At 36.9% G+C, this 18,599-nt stretch overlaps 1 protein-coding gene across 1 annotated transcript in view; it reads left to right on the top strand.

The window, feature by feature from the left end:
- Positions 1-18,599, top strand: part of PRKD3 (protein kinase D3) — a 77,029-nt gene that overhangs the window by 50,593 nt on the left and 7,837 nt on the right. Inside the window, exons 10-16 of the mRNA XM_025354905.1 lie at positions 634-711; positions 1,798-2,074; positions 4,347-4,399; positions 7,072-7,144; positions 9,216-9,322; positions 16,390-16,551; positions 17,111-17,209. Of these exons, the coding sequence (XP_025210690.1) occupies positions 634-711; positions 1,798-2,074; positions 4,347-4,399; positions 7,072-7,144; positions 9,216-9,322; positions 16,390-16,551; positions 17,111-17,209 (849 nt within the window). The remainder of the gene's footprint in view (positions 1-633; positions 712-1,797; positions 2,075-4,346; positions 4,400-7,071; positions 7,145-9,215; positions 9,323-16,389; positions 16,552-17,110; positions 17,210-18,599) is intronic.

Below are 18,599 nucleotides of genomic sequence, written 5' to 3'. Positions count from 1 at the left end.
AAAATGAACAAAGAATATGAATAGAGAGTTTCACAGGAAATACAAATGACTTTTACACAAAAGAATTTGATTTCATTTATAATAAAAGAAATATCACTTTAACCTTTCACTGAAATATCAGTTTTTATTTTTCAGTATAGCAAAGATCAAAAAGTTAACATACTGCATTAGTGAGGGTGTGAGTAACTAGGGACTTTCATGTTGCTGAAGAGACTATAAATTGGGTCAAATCTTGTGTAAAATAATATAACACTATCAGGCAAAATTACATGTGCACATGTCTGTTGACCCGCAAATCAACTTCTAGAAATATAGCCTATAGGTAAATTACATATTTTTATGTGTATGTGTGTAATATATATGTATTCATGTGTGCATATATAAAATTCTCTAAAAGGATTCCCAGAAACCTGATAACATGTTTTGCCTGGAGTAAGGGTGAGGAGTGGGGATGAGTGATGGTGGGAGTGCTGCTTTTCACCATACATCCTTTTTATATCTTGAGAATTTTGAACCTCATTAATCTTATTCAAAAATACAGATTTATGAATGTAAATGAAGGGAAAAGTTAGGTACAGGCACTTGGGAGGAATCATTTTTGAACCTCACAGTTTTCCAATCTTTATTTTATAGAGAAAGAGGCATTATTGGAGACTTGACAGCAAATGTCTAACATTATTTCAGAATGAATCTGGTTCAAAGTATTATAAGGTAAGGATTTTACATTTTAAAAAATATAAGCGTTAAAATAGTGTGTTTTTTTCAGATAATATTCATTAACTGTTATATTTGAATATATATAATGACTCTAGCTAGTATGATTTATAGAAGTCACTGTTAGGTTCCTTGTTGAAGCAACTATTTCCCATACCAAATATCACTCCCCCACAGCAGCTCTCCTACCAGACTATTTGTTGTTGTTGTGTATTTATTTATTTCTGGCTTGCCTGTCAGGTTGCTGCTGCTTTCCTTCTGGATACTATGATTTAGATTAGACTGCTTAGAAAGTCCCATCATCATTGCCTGTCCAGAAGAGGTCAGTGAGGTATTTAGTATTTCTCCCACCTTCCACCCTTACCTTGGGTTCCAGTTCCCAATTGCTTGTTTTGGCTCTTAATCTCCTTTTTACAGTCTTCCTTGCTTGGCTTACTCCACGTTTTGCCACATCATGAACTGACAGCAAGCAAGATTATAACCAAGCAGTTAGGTCAGTAAGAGAGAATGGGAACTAATGGCTTGCTTTGAGCACGTGGTTTTTTTTGTTTTTTTAATAAGTTTTTTTGCCTTAGGAAGTGGACTAAAAACATAATGATTGCTACAGTTTACCCTGGTGGACAGAACCAGAATGGAGTGGCTTAAACAACTGACCAAGATTCTGCTTTTTCTGCCATTATTTCTGCTGCTTACTTACTTTCTGCTTCTTACTTCTTTCTTACTTCTATATCTTGTAGCGTACAGCCACTAGATAAGTAGTTGTGAAGTTGAATTAATGACAGTTGGAAGTTAGAAGTGTTGGAAATAGTGGCAGATTACTCTCCTAAATCTTCTCCTTCCTTGCATTCTAATGATCTGCTACTGGCTTAGTTATCATAGTCCATGCTCTGCCTCTGGCATTGCTGGACATTGCAGCTCATTCAAGACAGGCTATGTCATAAGACTCGACTGTGTGTTACATGTTGCATACTTGTGTCTGTCTGAATGGCATTCATTGAAATGCCTATCTCTGGTTCTTTAGTGTATTTAAAAGTAAAAACAAAGATGTATTCTTATTTTTCAATGCTTAATTTTTTACTTCAGGAAATTCCACTTTCAGAAATTCTCCGCATATCTTCACCACGAGATTTCACAAACATTTCACAAGGCAGCAATCCACACTGTTTTGAAATCATTACTGATACTATGGTATACTTCGTTGGTGAGAACAATGGGGACAGCTCTCATAATCCTGTTCTTGCTGCCACTGGAGTTGGACTTGATGTAGCACAAAGCTGGGAAAAAGCAATTCGCCAAGCCCTCATGCCTGTTACTCCTCAAGCAAGTGTTTGCACTTCTCCAGGGCAAGGGAAAGATCACAGTAAGCAATAAACCTCTTGATGGCTTTTTCTCCTCTTTAGTTCTTAAGCATTTTGTGGGTATGGTTGTGTTCCTTTGTTCCTTTTCATGTTCATCCTAAGCTTTGTCTTTAGTAACCAATACCATTAGTTAATTCCTTTTTTTTTTTTTTTTTGAGACGGACTCTCACTCTCGCCCAGGCTGGAGTACAGTGGCGCCATCTCGGCTCACTGCAGGCTCTGCCTCTTGGGTTCATGCCATTCTCCTGCCTCAGCCTCCCGAGTAGCTGGGACTACAGGCGCCCGCCACCATGCCCGGCTCTTTTTTGTATTTTTAGTAGAGACAGGGTTTCACCGTGTTAGCCAGGATGGTCTCGATCTCCTGACCTTGTGATCTACCCGCCTTGGCCTCCCAAAGTGCTGGGATTACAGGTGTGAGCCACCACACCCGGCCAGTTAATTCTTTTATAAAATTGTATTGGTTATAGTATATATATGTACATACAATGCCCAGTGCTAGGCTCCAGAGTCAGTTTTCCTACATGAAAATCCTGGCTATACCATCTGTTATATGATCAGGCAAGTTACTTTACCTCACTGTAGTAGTAAGTACTTCGTAGGGTTGTCAGTATTAAATGAAAGAGAACCTGTAAGATACAGAACAGTGCTTGGCATCTGTAAAGTCTCATTGGATTATGCCTACTACTGGTATTAATATTTTGCTTTATAGTGGGATATAAACAGGCAATAAAGTATTACAGTTCACATCACACTCATGAAATCTGTGAAGTCAGAAATGCTGTACTAAAGCATACAGAAATATTTAAAAATCATTGAAACATGTTTTGCACCAACAAAATTTATGTAATTAAACCTAAATTGGATAAAGGTTCAAAAGTAAACAGTTAACAATCGAAAGGTCACTATAATGCCACTTCTCCCTCATTAACATTGTGTTGCTTACGGGGACACATAACTCATTCATTTGAGAAATATACTCAAATTGAAATACGTATCAACAACTTTCCAAATGTAGTTTATTTTAGTTTAGCTGTATTATTTTGTACAACTGTTGTGATAGGCCCTGAACTAAAATACAAAATAAATACAGAAATCATAAAAGCTCTTTAGGGAGAGATGGGATATATAAAGGTATTAGATGGTAGCATAAAGCAGTACAGTGCAAAAGTGAGGAATACATTACTTAAAAAACTCAGATGCAGATAGGAACAGTAAACAAGACTTCATAGAAGAACCTGATTTGAACCTCAGGTAGGAATACAGTAGGCATAGCTGAATGGGAGTGATGGAGGGATAACATTATTTAGTTGAGACACGTGTGATGAGGACCATGACTGTGTACATGTTTGGTGTTCAGTACTGATTTTGGGTTGGAATGGGTGTAGGTAGATGGGTGTTTCACAGTGGTTCTTAAGTTTTGGAGGTTTTTAGACAGAACTCTATGTCATTCTAATTAAAACTAGGACTGTTTCCTCAGAAAATAATACAGGCACTTACACACTTTTTAAAAGATAAATGAAGTGATTTATTTCAGGTAATAAATGTATTAAAGTACTAAAAAAACGCAACATTATAAAATTATAAAAATGCAAGCAATTTAGAAGTGTATAAAAACTCTTTGTTCCCCAACCCCACCTCTTCCACTCACCAGAAGTAATCATAGACTTTTGTTTTTAATTTAAGCACTGCTACCCTGCAATTCCCTGGACTCCGCTTCCCCCCGTCCCCACCAAGAGACAGGGTCTTGCTATGTTGCCCAGGTGAGAGTGCAGTGCAACCTCAAACTCCAGGGCTCAAAGGATCCTCCTGTCTCAGCTTCCTGAGTAGCTAGGACTACAGGTGCACACCACTGTGCCTGGCTAATTTTTAAAATTTTTTGTAGAGATAGGGTATCATGTAGCCCAGGTGGTCTCAAACTCCTGGGCTCAAGTGATTCTCCTGCCTCAGCCTCCTAATGCACTGGGATTACAGTGCAACTTCCCTTTTTAACTCAGTAATAATCATGACTAGCTTTCTGACTTTCTGATTCAGTATTTATAGCCCTACATCATCGATTAAATGTTGAGATAGTATTCTTTTGTATGGATGTATCATCTAGTTTCCTATTGATGGGTTGTATGTGTAGGTTTTTTTAATGTACATAATTGTATTAACTATGTGTTAAACTTTTTAAAGTTTGATATACCATGAGTATTCACATGTCAGTAAAGATTAATATTATTTTCATATACTAAATTTTGTCCTTTTCTCAACTATCTTTTTTATATTTTACAGAAGATTTGTCTACAAGTATCTCTGTATCTAATTGTCAGATTCAGGAGAATGTGGTAAGTAATCGTTACAGCTAACGTGTAAACTGGGTGATTAAAATAAGGAAAATAAAAGGTGAAAATCTTTATTAGAGAAATTGGTTCATCGCCCAAAGTACTAGGCTAGACTTTACGGTTGATAACTTCCCTAAGGAGTTCTGCTTTATAGAGGAAACTAAGGCAGATTTTTTAAATTAAAAATAAAGCTAACTTTTTCACTGGAAAAAGTTACATTAGAATATTACAAAATGATAAGACCGGTTCAAAGAGAAGGCAAACATTACTTCTTGTGGGGTCAGCAGGGGAAGCTTCCTAAAGGAAGTGCAATTTGAGCTATACCTGAAAGGATGGAATGGATTACTGACGGAAGTGCTGAAGGGATGAGGGTTGGGGAACAACCTTTCATGCAAGTACAGGGAGCACCAGGATGAACAAACAGGGAAGCAGGAAATGGACTCTTAAGAAATGATGAATAAATTAAGTTTGGCTGGTGTATATAGGTATGTTTAGGGTTTTACAACAGGTCAGCGACTTTTTCCATAAACTTTTTAGTAAATATCTTAGGCTTTGTAGACCAGCAGTCCCTAATCTTTTTGGCACCAGGGACTGGTTTTGTGGAAGAGTTTTTCCATGGAGGTCGGGGTTGGGAGCTGGTTTCGGAATGAACCATGTCGATCATCAGATTCTCATAAGGAATGCACAATTGAGATCCCTCGCATGCACAGTTCACTGTAGGGTTTGCGCTCCTCTGAGAATCTAATGCCTCTGCTGATATGGCAGGAGGCGGAGCTCGGGCAGTAATGCTTGCTCGCCTGCTGCTCACCTTCTGCTGTGCAGCCCAGTTCCTAACAGGCCACAGACAGTTACCAGTCTGTGGCCTAGGGCTTGGGGACCCCTGTTGTAGGTCATACACAACTATGCAACTATGCGGTTGTGGCAAGAAAGCAGCTATAGGCAATACATAAGTGAATGGGCATGACTATGTTCCAATAAAACTTTATGGACCCTGAAATTGAATTTCATTTAATATTTACATGTCACAGAATATTATTTTGATTTGACCAGTCATTTAAAGACCATTTTTAGATCAGGGTCCATACAAAAAGAAGCAGCAGGCCGAATTTTGCCTACAAGCCGGAGTTTGCTAACCCCTGGACTAGAGGGAAAACAGGCTAGAAAAGGAAGTCAATTGTTTGTTATATATAATTTCTCAGATTAAAATCTCTCTTTTCTACTTGGGGCACTTAGCTGTTACAGTTCTTTAACATATAAATGTTGTTTGAGATTTCTAAGATTGCAATGAAGATTGGACTCTAGTAATGTTATTGGAGATAGAGAATTTCAGAGATATAATCTGTGAGTCTCTTATCCTGTTGGGAGGTAGAATAGACACCATATTCTTGGGGAGAGATGGAGGAATATCAAAAAACATGAGAGCTCAAATTTTGAATAATCCCATGGGAACTGAGGATATATCCATCCATGTCATAGGGGAAAAAGGATTCAGAATTGGCTTTTGTTTAACAATTGTATATACACATACATACACACACACTTTCCTAGCAGTTATTATATATACATTGGATGCCTCCTAATCTGATTAGAACCAAAATTTGGTTAAACAAAAAGTTGATTAAAGTTGGGAGGCTTATAAAAATGGTTCTTACAAACCTTAAAATTTTAATTACAACTTAACACATATACATGCATATTCACTGGCTTTTGTTGCAGGGCTGAGGCTTTGTCTTTATAAGTGTGGGTCTGCTAAGTGAAGTTCCACTTTTTTTTTCATCAGTCACACCTGTAATGCAATTTTGACACTAAACATCCCAAATTAGTATATTAGTTTTGTCTGTTCTCACAGCAACAAATACTACAAAAAAGAAAAAAAAAAGGGAAAGGCAAAGAGCAGTGAGGAAAGATAGAGGAATGGATTTGAGTTACAGACTTTCTCTCATACGTATTCTTTTATTCAGTCTCAAAGTCAGGCTAATCCCAGTAATATGAACTTTTAAGTTTTTCTTTCAAAAACCAAAGAGAGCAAATCTCTTTAAAGGTAAAATAGGTAAAATTTCATTTCTAATTTTTTTAGGTAAATTTACTTATAGAGATCACTACTTAATAAATACAAGATTTTTTTTCTTCTTGAGATGGAGTCTCGCTCCTGTTGCCTAGGCTGGAGTGCAATGTCATGATCTTGGCTCACCTCAACCTCCGCCTCCTGGGTTCCCGCGATTCTCCTGCCTCAGCCTCCCAAGTAGCTAGGATTACAGGCATGCGCCACCTCACCTGGCTAATCTTGTATTTTTAGTAGAGACGGGGTTTCTCCTTGTTGGTCAGGCTGGTCTTGAACTCACAACCTCAGGTGATCCGCCTGCCTCAGCCTCCTACAGTGGTGGGATTATAGGCATGAGCCAACACGCCAGGCCTAAATATAAGATTTTTAAAATTCAAAGCATTTTTTTCCTGAAAGTCTTACACAATACATTATACTTGCACATAAAATTTGGGCTTAACCTCTTATCGAACATAGAAAGCCTATGTTTTCATAAAATAGTTTGCACTTTATGGAAATTAGTTGCTTCTAACATAAACAAAAATGTATTTAAGTATTTGAATGAAGAAAGTCAGAGATGTTGACATTGTATTATAGAAATAAATAATACTAACTGCTTACTTTATCCTACCAGGATATCAGTACTGTTTACCAGATCTTTGCAGATGAGGTGCTTGGTTCAGGCCAGTTTGGCATCGTTTATGGAGGTAAGCAACTACAGCCATTTGCATATTGTACACATTAAAAACTGGAAAATGTGAAAAATCTGCCAGCTGTTTTGTCATCTCATAGTTTTGTCCAGTGGCCTTTTTTTCAAAGGCTGACTTGTATCTTTCAGCTAAATCCTTCTTACTGTAATTTGAGTATTCATTCCTTAATTTCATTGCAAACTTTAAAAAGTAACAGAATCAGAAAATTTTACAGTATTCTCTTCTTGTAGCTCACACATACAGATGTTTGTCGGAGGCAACGGGGAGATGGTTTCAAGTTTATGTTGGGCTGAGTGGGCTTATTCATTGAAGTATATTTCCTACTAGTATTCCAACACAAATGGCACCATTTGTCTACTGTTGGCATGATTGTTCTATCAAGTTTGAAAACCTGAACCTGAAATCCAACTCTGCGATTTAGGATATTGATGAAGTCATTTAACCTCACTGTGCATTAGCATCTTCAGCTGTTTAATGGAGCTAATAAAACCTGACCTGTGTAGCTCATAGGGCTTAAATATTAATTAAACTTAATGTATGTAAAGGTACTAAGATATAGAAGAAATGTTAAACCCTTGTTACCCCTTGTTAAGATTTGGTACAGTAGTTTCTTAGTTGGCTGTTCTGCCTCCATTCTTACCTTTTCATACAACTATTGGAGTGAATCTTTCAGAAAATTCACATCTGATATTAGTATTACCTCACATAGAACCCTTAAGTGGTTCACAGTCATCTACAGATTCATAGCCAGTTTCCTTAGCAGAGGATTTCAAGGCTGCTGTGTATCTCCCTGCTTCTCTAGCCTCAGTTCTAATTGCAACTTCCTCTTTGCTTTCTATCTTTCAGTCCTATTTACATGCTTCCATACCCTTTGCCTCTCTGCTCCTTCTCCACCCCTTTGTCTGTCTAGTGAACATTTTTTCATACTTCAGGGGTCAACTAAAGGGTTTCCTCTGTGGAAATTTCTTGTCACCATGCCTCTCTCTCCATCAAATAAAAACATTGTTCCCCTTTAGTACTCCTGCTACCTAACATACATACTTCTATCACAATATCTATTACCCTTTGGGTTTATATTATTGTCTTCCCACTGAACTTTATTGGAGGGTTGGCTGTGAGATGTCTGGATTTTCTTTGTATTCCTAGCACCTAGTGTTGTGACATAAAACAGTTGCCCAGAAAATGTGTTGACTCTGCATGCATATACAGTATCTATGGTTTGCAACTTCAGATTTGTCAGTTTTAAGAGTAGTTACATCTCTGGAGGACTTCCCATCATCAAAGGAACAAAGAACTGTCTGAGGTACCTTTGGCTTCTTACCAAAATTGCACACATTTGTTCAGTCTTTTCAAGTAGACTTACGATTGTGCCATTGAGACAAATGAGTTAATCTAAAATAAATAGCTATGTAGAGAAGAGCAAGTCACATACACATTCGAAGAACAAATACCAAAAATATACCTGTCATTTTCACTGCTTAATCTGTAGCATCTAAAGGCATACCTCGTATATAATAGGTATAACTAGTTAATATGAATTAATAAATGAGGGAATGACTGTTTATTATAATAGTCTTCTATCTTTTTTAAATATCTAGATTCTAGAACATAGAGACAAATACAAATTTTTTATATCTAGATTCTAGAATATAGAGACACCCAGAGTTTGTGGGTACATGGTTAAATCACTCTGTGCTGACTTCACTGAATCTAGAATAAAATTGACTCATTCATACAGTATTTCCATCTTGACAGTGTCTCTGAAGGACTAGGTCAGGGTAATTAACTATCATTTATTTAACAAGGTAGATTACTTTTCAGCAACAAGTTCATTCAAATTTTTTCCTGTTTAGATAATGCAGCTGACTTTATTAGGGGCAAATGTTATGTATGGAGGGGAAAACAATTTTTTCCTAAATTAAAGGTGAGTGAAGGAGTGTGGAGAAAGAACAAAAATGAGCCAAAAAGAAAATTCAAGAGTAAATACATATAAATTTCAATCTGTGGACAACTCCCTAATAAAGCTGTCAGTTTGCTTCATTCTTTCCTATTCTTTTTTTCTTAATAGGAAAACATAGAAAGACTGGGAGGGATGTGGCTATTAAAGTAATTGATAAGATGAGATTCCCCACAAAACAAGAAAGTCAACTCCGTAATGAAGTGGCTATTTTACAGGTAAAAAATAAAGTAAAAAAGTGGTTTATTAAAGAGGCTGGTAAGAATCTGATTTAACTGCTTCTCTTGTTTTTTTAAGAAGGCAAAATTAGATTATGGTAATATAGGCATTATAGGGACTGCCAATATCTTGCTTTATGGTAGTAGTTTTAGAACACATTTTTGTGAGTAAAATCTTTTTTAAAAAAGTAAAATTTCATTCTTAATTCATTCCAGGAGCTCAAAATACTTAGGATACTTCGCCACATGTTGTTAGGAGGTTACTGTTATACCCATTCAGTTTTCACGGGTGACATGCTTGATTGTCATAGCAATTACTGTGCAAATAAAGATTGCTTTAAAATTATGTACCTTTTAACAGCATTTATTTCATTAATTTAAAACTCTATTTACTTTTGTAATGGCTTAGTCGATTGGGGCATATTTTAAAGATATATTGGCAATGATTTCAATTCCATAAATTCCTATGTGTTTTTCATCTAGCATTTTTACCCCTTGGGGGGTCATCTAGAAGAATAAAATTTAGCTTGATCCTTGGATCATTTTCCGAATATCATATAAATAATTTATAATACACAAATGTCTTAGTTATATAGCTTTTGCATATTATTAAAGAAATCATGGTCGTATAATAGTTCATGCTGGCCAGGTGAGGTGGCGCACGCCTGTAATCCCAGCACTCTGGGAAGCCAAGGCTGGTGGATCACCTGAGGTCAGGAGTTCGAGACCAGCCTAACATGGGGAGACCCCCATCTCTACTAAATACAAAAACAGGCTGGGCACGGTGGTGCATGCCCATAAACCCAGCTATTCAGGAGGCTGAGGCAGGAGAATCGCTTGAACCTGGGAGGCGGAGATTGCAGTAAGCTGAGATTGTGCCATTGCACTCCAGCCTGGGCAACAACAGCGAAACTCCATCTCAAAAAAAAAAAAAAAAGCCGGGTGTGGTGGCACATGCCTGTAATCCGAGCTACTTGGGAGGCTGAGACAGGAGAATCACTTGTACCTGGGAGGCGAAGGTTGCAGTGAGCTGAGATCCCGCCGTTGCACTCCAGCCTGGGCAACAAGAGGGAAACTCTGTCTCAAAAAAAAAAAAAAACAAACATGGTTAATGCTGTCAGAGCCCCATTTGCTTTGGGTGAAATTCAAGAAGACACAACCTCCTTCTGAACTTAAGTTTCCTTGAAGAAGGTAAGAAACTTAAGTGATTCATTTTACATTTATTATGTTACTTGTTGCTAGTAGTAACATTTGCCTCACTTTTTCAGAGGCATGATAATCAAAAAGCTGGTGGTCAGGTAGGTACCTGTGGTCACATCAAGGCTGTCTCCTCCTATAAAGCTACCTTTAAATAGAATATTAATAGCATTCATACTCTGTTGAATATGAAGAGTATGAATATGTTGTCAGGTATTTTTTACATATCTAATTTTGGAACCCTCATTGTCCAACTAGTATGCAAAACAATAAAAGTTAAGGATATATTCCTATGGAATGATTTCTTCTTGATCACAAACAGCTCTGAATAAGCACTGAAGTTTTTTTCTTCTGTTATCAGCTATGGATCATAACAACTAAATTTAGGAATAACTAGGTAATGCACAGTGTGAAAATCTTCATTATTTGTATCATTTTGGTTATTTTCATCAGTATTGCCCAAACTGGGAATAGATTGGAGGATGTCTCTATGCTGTTTTCATACTAACTTTAATACAAGATTATCTTTGTTGTAGATTCTCTTCAAATTGTTTATGTAAGATATTTATACTTTTATATTTGGCTTTCCTTGTGTCAGCATTTATACTTAAGTACTTTTTCTCAACATCACCCAGCAGGAAGGCAGGTTCAGAGTTTGAATCTAAGTCTGTCTGCAAACCACCTGTACTTTCAACTTTACATCATTGGACTGACCCAGTGTGTGTGTGTGTGTGTGTGTGTAGTATAAAGGTGAAATTGAGCTAACTGTATATGAATATTCATATAGAATATTGATATTCTAGAATATTCTATTAGCACAATCTGAATTCATGTAGGAAATACACTTCTTAAAAGGAAACTTGAAAAAATCATACCTCATTTACTGAAATTAGTTTCAAAAGATTTAGTTATGTGAGCATCACAGCTAATCTTTTTCACATTGGTTGGAAGTAACCTACTACATTGTTACATGCACTCACACCACCTTTTGGCTCTCCTCTTCCCCATCCAACTGTATCATCTTTCCTTTTCCATCTTTGCCCCATGTCATTCTTATCTGTAGTTCTTCATCACACAAACCTGAAAGGCTGTCTGTACTCCTGTAGTTCATCCTGGTGCTGATACTTTTACCTGCATCCCTAGAGGCATCCATAGCTTTTCTTTCCCATGCCCACATATTTAGAGAAAAGATGGGGTAAAGATTGAGCATATTATTATTAAGACTACAGCTTTGGCCTTTCCAGTGGCAAGGAGGAAAAATCACAGGATCATTGATTTAGAAGTGACCTTACAGTTTATCCAGGAGCATCCAACCTCTTTTGAGCTCTTGGTGACAGGCTTTGTAATTCTGTTTAATAGAAATGAGCACATCCCACTTTTAGATACCTGTGATTATTCTTTATGAAACGGAATCAAAATCACTTGAAAAAGATTCCACTACAGACAATATACACAACAAATTGAGTCTTTTTTCCCCCAAAAAATAGCCATGTTGACTTTCTTGCTATTTCTCAAATATGCCAGACATGCTTCTGTCTCAAGAGGCTTTGCATTAGCTGTTTCCTCTGCCTGGAATGCTTTCTCCCTCAAATATCTGCATGACATACTCCCTTGTCTCCTTCAGGATTTTGCCCAAATACCATTTCCTCAATGAAGCCTCCACATTCTATTCAGCATTAAACCCACCCTCCCACCTTACTCCCCTACCTTTTTTTCTTTTCTCCATGGCACTTATCACCTTCATACTAGGTAATTTACTATTTTATTTCCCATTGTCTGTCTAACCTTGCTACAGTTTATAAGCTCCATGAGAAGAGGGATCTTTGTTAATTTTTATTTAATAATGAATCCAGAATACCTACATAGTACTGGGTACATGGCAAAGTCTTATTTAATATTTAATGAATAAATGTTTTATGTGGGAAATTACAACACATTGTTAGATTGAAAAGAAAGTTTGGAATGACTCCCTTTAACTTTTTAAAGTAATGTGTACATTATATATGTCTATATACAGTTAATATACAGAAAAAGAGCCATGCCTACATAAACTGTCAACCTGGCCACATCTAGGGAGGATGTTGCAAAGCAGGAAAAATATTGGGGAAGGGAGGTTCCTTTTGTTTTCTAGATTATATGGTAATGTAAAATGTTTCTTTTGCTATATTGCCTGAAGAGGGTAGTAGAGTAGTGGGAGAAAAGGTGTGGTGTTTTCGTAGGTACCTATGTAATTGGAAGATGTTATCAAAAACCTAGAGGGAAATTTCTGGTTTGAACATTGTGGTGTAAATTCAGCATTTTCCCATTCTCATCTTGGAAGTAACCCCAAAGCTGTAAGAAAAATGATTAACAGAAGTGAGCATACTTTAACAAAAATAGATGAGAATTCAGAACTATGAAATAATGTATATTTCCAATGACAGTAAAGTTCTGAAGCAGAGGTGCATGCCTCTTCAGGAAGAGAGAACACAGAACTGTTTTTGCTGATTCTTTCTGAGATCTACAGCCCTGATGTCCTCCAGAGGTCCCTTCTCCAAACAAAAACCCATTTGAGGGTCATGATCTCAGAAGATTTAACTCAAGGGAAAACACATTAAATGAAATGAAAGACCACTTTAACAGTGGAAGAGTGAAAATCATACTACACCAAATAACACCATAAACATTTATAAAGAAAAACTAAAAACAAGGAGAAACAGACAAACACATCAGTAGTCCATGAGAAATGGAGTAGACAGAAATAATTAAGAACGTACAAGGTCTAAACAGAGTAAGGTAGATCTAAGCAGATTATACTGAACTCTGTACCCTAAAGACAAAGAGTGCCTCATTAATTCAAAAAAGCAGTAGTATAAACAGTATCCTTTGATCTTAATGCATTAAAGCAAAAATAAATTACAAAATCAGAAAACAAGCTTCTTCATGAAAACTTTATTTTTGAATCAAAGAGCGAAATCAAAATTTCAGAATATTTAGAAAACCATGAAAATACCATATATATATATATCAGCACCTTTGTACTGTCTTTCAGAAAAAGCTTTATAACCTCAAATGTTAAGCAAGAAAGAATGAAAATAATTAAGAATCCAACTCAAGGAGTTGAAGAATGAACAATAAAATAAACCTAAAGAAAGCAGAAAGGATTAACAGATCAAAAATGAAAATTAATAAACACAGAAAAGAAATAAGCCAAAAGCTGGTTCGCTGTGCGGGGGAAGGGAGGAGGTATGTAAAAATAAAATGGCCAGCCTAAGAAAATACAATATGATCTTAGGGAGATAACCACAAATACGGCGGGGGGAAAGGAATCTTACGATACTTTGCTCATCTCTATCAGATAAATTTGGAAACTTGGAGAAAATGGGTAATTCTCAGTGAAAGTATAACTCACTAAGACATACTCCAGAGGAAACAGAAAATTTAAACCAATAGAGGAAGTTGTTAAGGGAGAGAATAATGTTATAGCATACTTCTATTTTTGTGTGTCCACATGTTTTTAAAGGAGGGCGGGGGGAAAAAACAGAGAGACAGACAACTATGGAATAGCCAAACAGTCACATTTCTACCTCTGTTGATAAAAGTTATAATATTCTGAATCTTACACTGCTTACTGCCAGTGTCATACCCCACGATGGGGTATTTAAGTTTCATTTATCTACTATAAAATGTTGTCATTTTGTATTTTGCTACTTGGGAAAATGATCTCATAAAATTGGTTTATAATGATTCGCAAACCTATTTTGCATTTGTTATTCTTTCACTTTCTAAACATTTTTGAAAACACCTACCATGATGGAGATACTGAGCTAAAATAACTGAAACAATCTGTGCCTCAGGGAGTTCATTAAACAATGGAGTAAAATATACACATTATTACAATACAGTGGAATAAGTACTGCTGCATATATACAATACAGTGGAAACTACTGCGGTAGTCCCAAAGAGAGAAAATGTGGGCTAAAATTAAGGCTTCAAAAAACATCTTAGACATGGAACTCAGCCTTACGTAGACCAAAAACATATTAGTCCCCCTAGCATAATCAGCTAGCCATATTAAGGAAAAAATCTAAAGAAAAATGTACAGATGCTCCTCATTTTGCGACAGGGTCATATTTCCATAAACCCATCTTAAGTTTGAAAATAAGTAGATAAAAATACCTACTGAACACAGCTTAGCCCCGCATAGCCTACCTTAAGCACAATCACATTAGCCCACAGTTGGGCAAAATCATCTAACACAAAGCCTATTTTACACTAATGTGTTGAATATCTTATGTAATTTGTGAATACTCAAAAAAAAACGGAATTTTTTTTCTGGTATTCAGAATATGGTTTATACTGAATGAATGCATACCACTTTTGTACCACTGTAAAGTTGAAAAATTGTAAGTTGAACCATTGTAAGTTGGGGACCGTCTGGTTATTTTTTTGCTTTTTTTTGGTTTGTTTATTTTCGAGATGGAGTTTCGCTCTTGTTGCCCAGGCTGGAGTGCAATGGCGCGATCTCGGCTCACTGCAACCATCGCCTCCCAGGTGCAAGCAATTCTCCTGCCTCAGCCTCCTGAGTAGCTGGGATTACTGGCATGTGCCACCACACTCAGCTAATTTTGCATTTTTAGTAGAGACTAGGTTTCTCCATGTTGGTCAACCTGGTCTCGAACTCCTGACCTCAGGTGATCTGCCTGCCTTGGCCTCCCAAAGTATTGGGATTACAGGTGTGAGCCACCGCACCCGGCCTTTTTTTTTTTTTTTTTTTTTTTTTTGAGACAAAGTCTCATTCTGTCTCCCAGGCTGGAGTGCTATGGCGTGATCTCGGCTAACTGCAGCCTCCACCTCCCAGGTTCAAGTGATTCTCCTGCCTCAGCCTCCCGAGTAGCTGGGATTACAGGTGCCTGCCACCACACCTGGTTAAGTTTTGTATTTTCAGTAGAGACGGGTTTCACCATGTTTGCCAGGCTGGTCTCGAACACCTGACCTCAAACGATCCACCTGCCTCGGCTTCCCCAAGTGCTGGGATTACAGGTGTGAGCCACCACACTCAGCCTGTATTTTTATTAATAAGGAATAAAAATTGTTTAAGCACTTGGTTATTCAGTAGAACATATTTAAGATTAAATTGGAAGACTGAAACCAGGTTATTGAAGATCTCAAAATGTAGACAAAGGAATTTAGATTTATGTCCAGAAATAAAGAGCCATTGAAGGTGTTTGAGCAAGGCTGACTTCCTGAATTTTTGATGAAGGATTTTCTGTAGTACAACACAAGATAAATTGCTTTTTTATAAGCATGAACAGTATGGCATTCATCTTTATGTATCTCCAACCCTTGTCACCTAGTTATGATCAAGAAACGTGATAATGTAGGTAGAGATGTTGAGCCTAAAAAGAGGGAATTATCATTATAATATTATGAGAATCAAGACTTAAATATCTACCTTAGAAATAAAACTCTTAAGCAAATACCGTCACAAATACAGCCCCCAAAGGCCAAAGGTTTCTGTGTAATTGACTAAAAATTTATGGGCAGTTGGTGCCTATTCAGGGAAAGCATGAAATTAGAGCAGTGTCAGATTTTTCAAGTGAGAAGGAAGGAAAAGTAGTAGTAATGGACAAGAGTGATTATATAATCAAGTTAGGAGAAGATTCTATCCCCTCAGTGTGGCTACTCTCCAGTACACAACTTGGAGAATCAAAACCTAAGATCCTTTTCATTGATTGTAATTTTTATTTTGTTTGCTTTGTTTACTTCTCTAGGCTTTTTTCTTTCTGTGCCATTTATTTCAGACAATCATAGCACATCTAGATATTTACTTAGTAAAACTGTTTCTCTGCTTAAGTTGGTCACATAAACATCTTGCAACCTCTCTTCAGAATTTGCACCATCCTGGGATTGTAAATCTGGAATGTATGTTTGAAACCCCAGAACGAGTCTTTGTAGTAATGGAAAAGCTGCATGGAGATATGTTGGAAATGATTCTATCCAGTGAGAAAAGTCGGCTTCCAGAACGAATTACTAAATTCATGGTCACACAGGTATTTTAACTCCTTTTTTTTTTAAACTAGCGATTAAAAACTAATATATATATATATATATATATTTTTTTTTTTGGGACAAGAGTCTTACTCTGTCGCCTGGGCTGGAGTACAGTGGTGCAGTCTGTCTCACTGTAACCTCTGCCTCCTGGATTCAAGTGATTCTCGTGCCTCAGCCTCCCAGGTATCTAGGATTGCAGATGCATGCCACCACGCCTGGCTAATTTTTGTATTTTTAGTAGAGATGGGGTTTTACCATGTTGGCCAGGCTGGTCTCGAACTCCTGACCTCAAGTGATCCACCTGCCTATGACTGCCAAAGTGGTAGGATTACAGGCATGAGCCACTGCACCCAGCTAAACACTAAAATAATTAAATAGCAGTGCTTTTACATGTTGGGTGATTGTGGGAATTGTTAACCTTGAGGAGCAGAATAACACCCTTTTAGCTAAGTCTTGATGAACTATGGTGGAGTTTTCAAATTAAATCATTCAGGGAGTCACAGTGAGGTTTATTTGTGATTTCCCAGACACTGAAAAGAAAATCTTTTTTCATAACAGATACTTGTTGCTTTGAGGAATCTGCATTTTAAGAATATTGTGCACTGTGATTTAAAGCCAGAAAATGTGCTGCTTGCATCAGCAGAGCCATTTCCTCAGGTGAGATATTCTCCAGAACCTTTTAAATGATTCTGGCAACATTTTCAAAGTACCCACATAATAAAAAGGCAGTGTACTAAGTACTGTTGGTTAAAAATGCATACCGTCTTACAGAAATAGTTTTTAGCCTGTAACTGTCAGTGAGGATTAATAACTAAATGAATTCAGATGTTATTAGTTACACTGTTTATATTCAAGACTTTTTAGATTTCACCACATCTAAAAGAATAACTGCACATAGATTCTGTAATTCACCTCTCCCCGGGGGCTGGGAAGGAAGTGAGCAAGTATCAACCTTGGTTAGTGCTTGGTACTTAGGATGAATTCCTCATAAATAAAACAAATGGGGTGTTACTAGAAATGGGAGATAGATTTTGGTTGAGGCAGGCAGCCAACTCCTTTTCCTATTTAGAGTATTGTATTTCAAAGATTTTCACCAAAACCTATGTAAGAATAACATTTCTCATCACCACACACACACACGACGGCATCATGCTTCTGTGTCCTGGCAACATGTAGCACTCTCTTTTTTTTCTTAATTCGGTTGAGTTTTTTTTTTTTTTTTCAAGTGTTCATCTTGATCCACTAAATTTATTTCATGAACTATCAAATGGATCATAACCCAAATTCTGAAACAACCATCCTGAGAAATAAATGGTGGTGGTGGTACCCTGCAACCGTTTTCCATAATTGGCAAGGATGATTCCTTTCATCAGCTCAAATATCTGTTGCCAAACTATTGTTTATATACATTTGAAACATGTACATTTAGACAAATGGCAAGACTAAGGACAACAGATAACCTGTTTTCACTTGGTAAATATAACTCAATTTGTCTTCTCAAATAAAAAGATATATTAAAAATCATTCAGCTTTTAAAGTAGTAATCATATTCTTTTATGTTTATGTGGTTAAAAGTGATTCCCTATCATTGTGAGGTCAAAAGGGTCACCTAATAGTGATTCCCTATCATTGTGAGGTCGAAAGGGTCACCTAATAGTTGGTGCAATGTTTTAAATAAACTGCTTCCATATATTATCTCATTTGATCTTCAAAACAGTATAGACAAAAGATGCACACTCTTAGAGGTAACATTAAAACTCCCACTTTCTGACCTCTACTTTAGTGATCAACAGTGTTCCAGTGAGAAGCAAAGGGATTCTTTTTATGCTCAAGTGTTAGCCATGGCTCTACTTCTTTAATCAGTTGCCAGACTTCCAAGTCATCTTTACCTTACCAAGATGTGAGCTAAAATCTGGCATTTAACAACAACAGAATAGTTTGTATTTCTTCAAGCTCAGTACTCGTACTCTTCAAAGACACTGAAATCGAGAAGCAGCCAGATTCAGTAATGACACTGAGCAAATATCATTCATAAAAACGTGTCAGA

This window comes from Theropithecus gelada, chromosome 13 (assembly GCF_003255815.1).
Source record: "Theropithecus gelada isolate Dixy chromosome 13, Tgel_1.0, whole genome shotgun sequence".
Classification (NCBI taxonomy): Eukaryota; Metazoa; Chordata; class Mammalia; order Primates; family Cercopithecidae; genus Theropithecus; species Theropithecus gelada.
The sequence above is the reverse complement of the archived record's forward strand: the minus strand, read 5'-3'. Positions and strand labels throughout refer to the sequence as shown.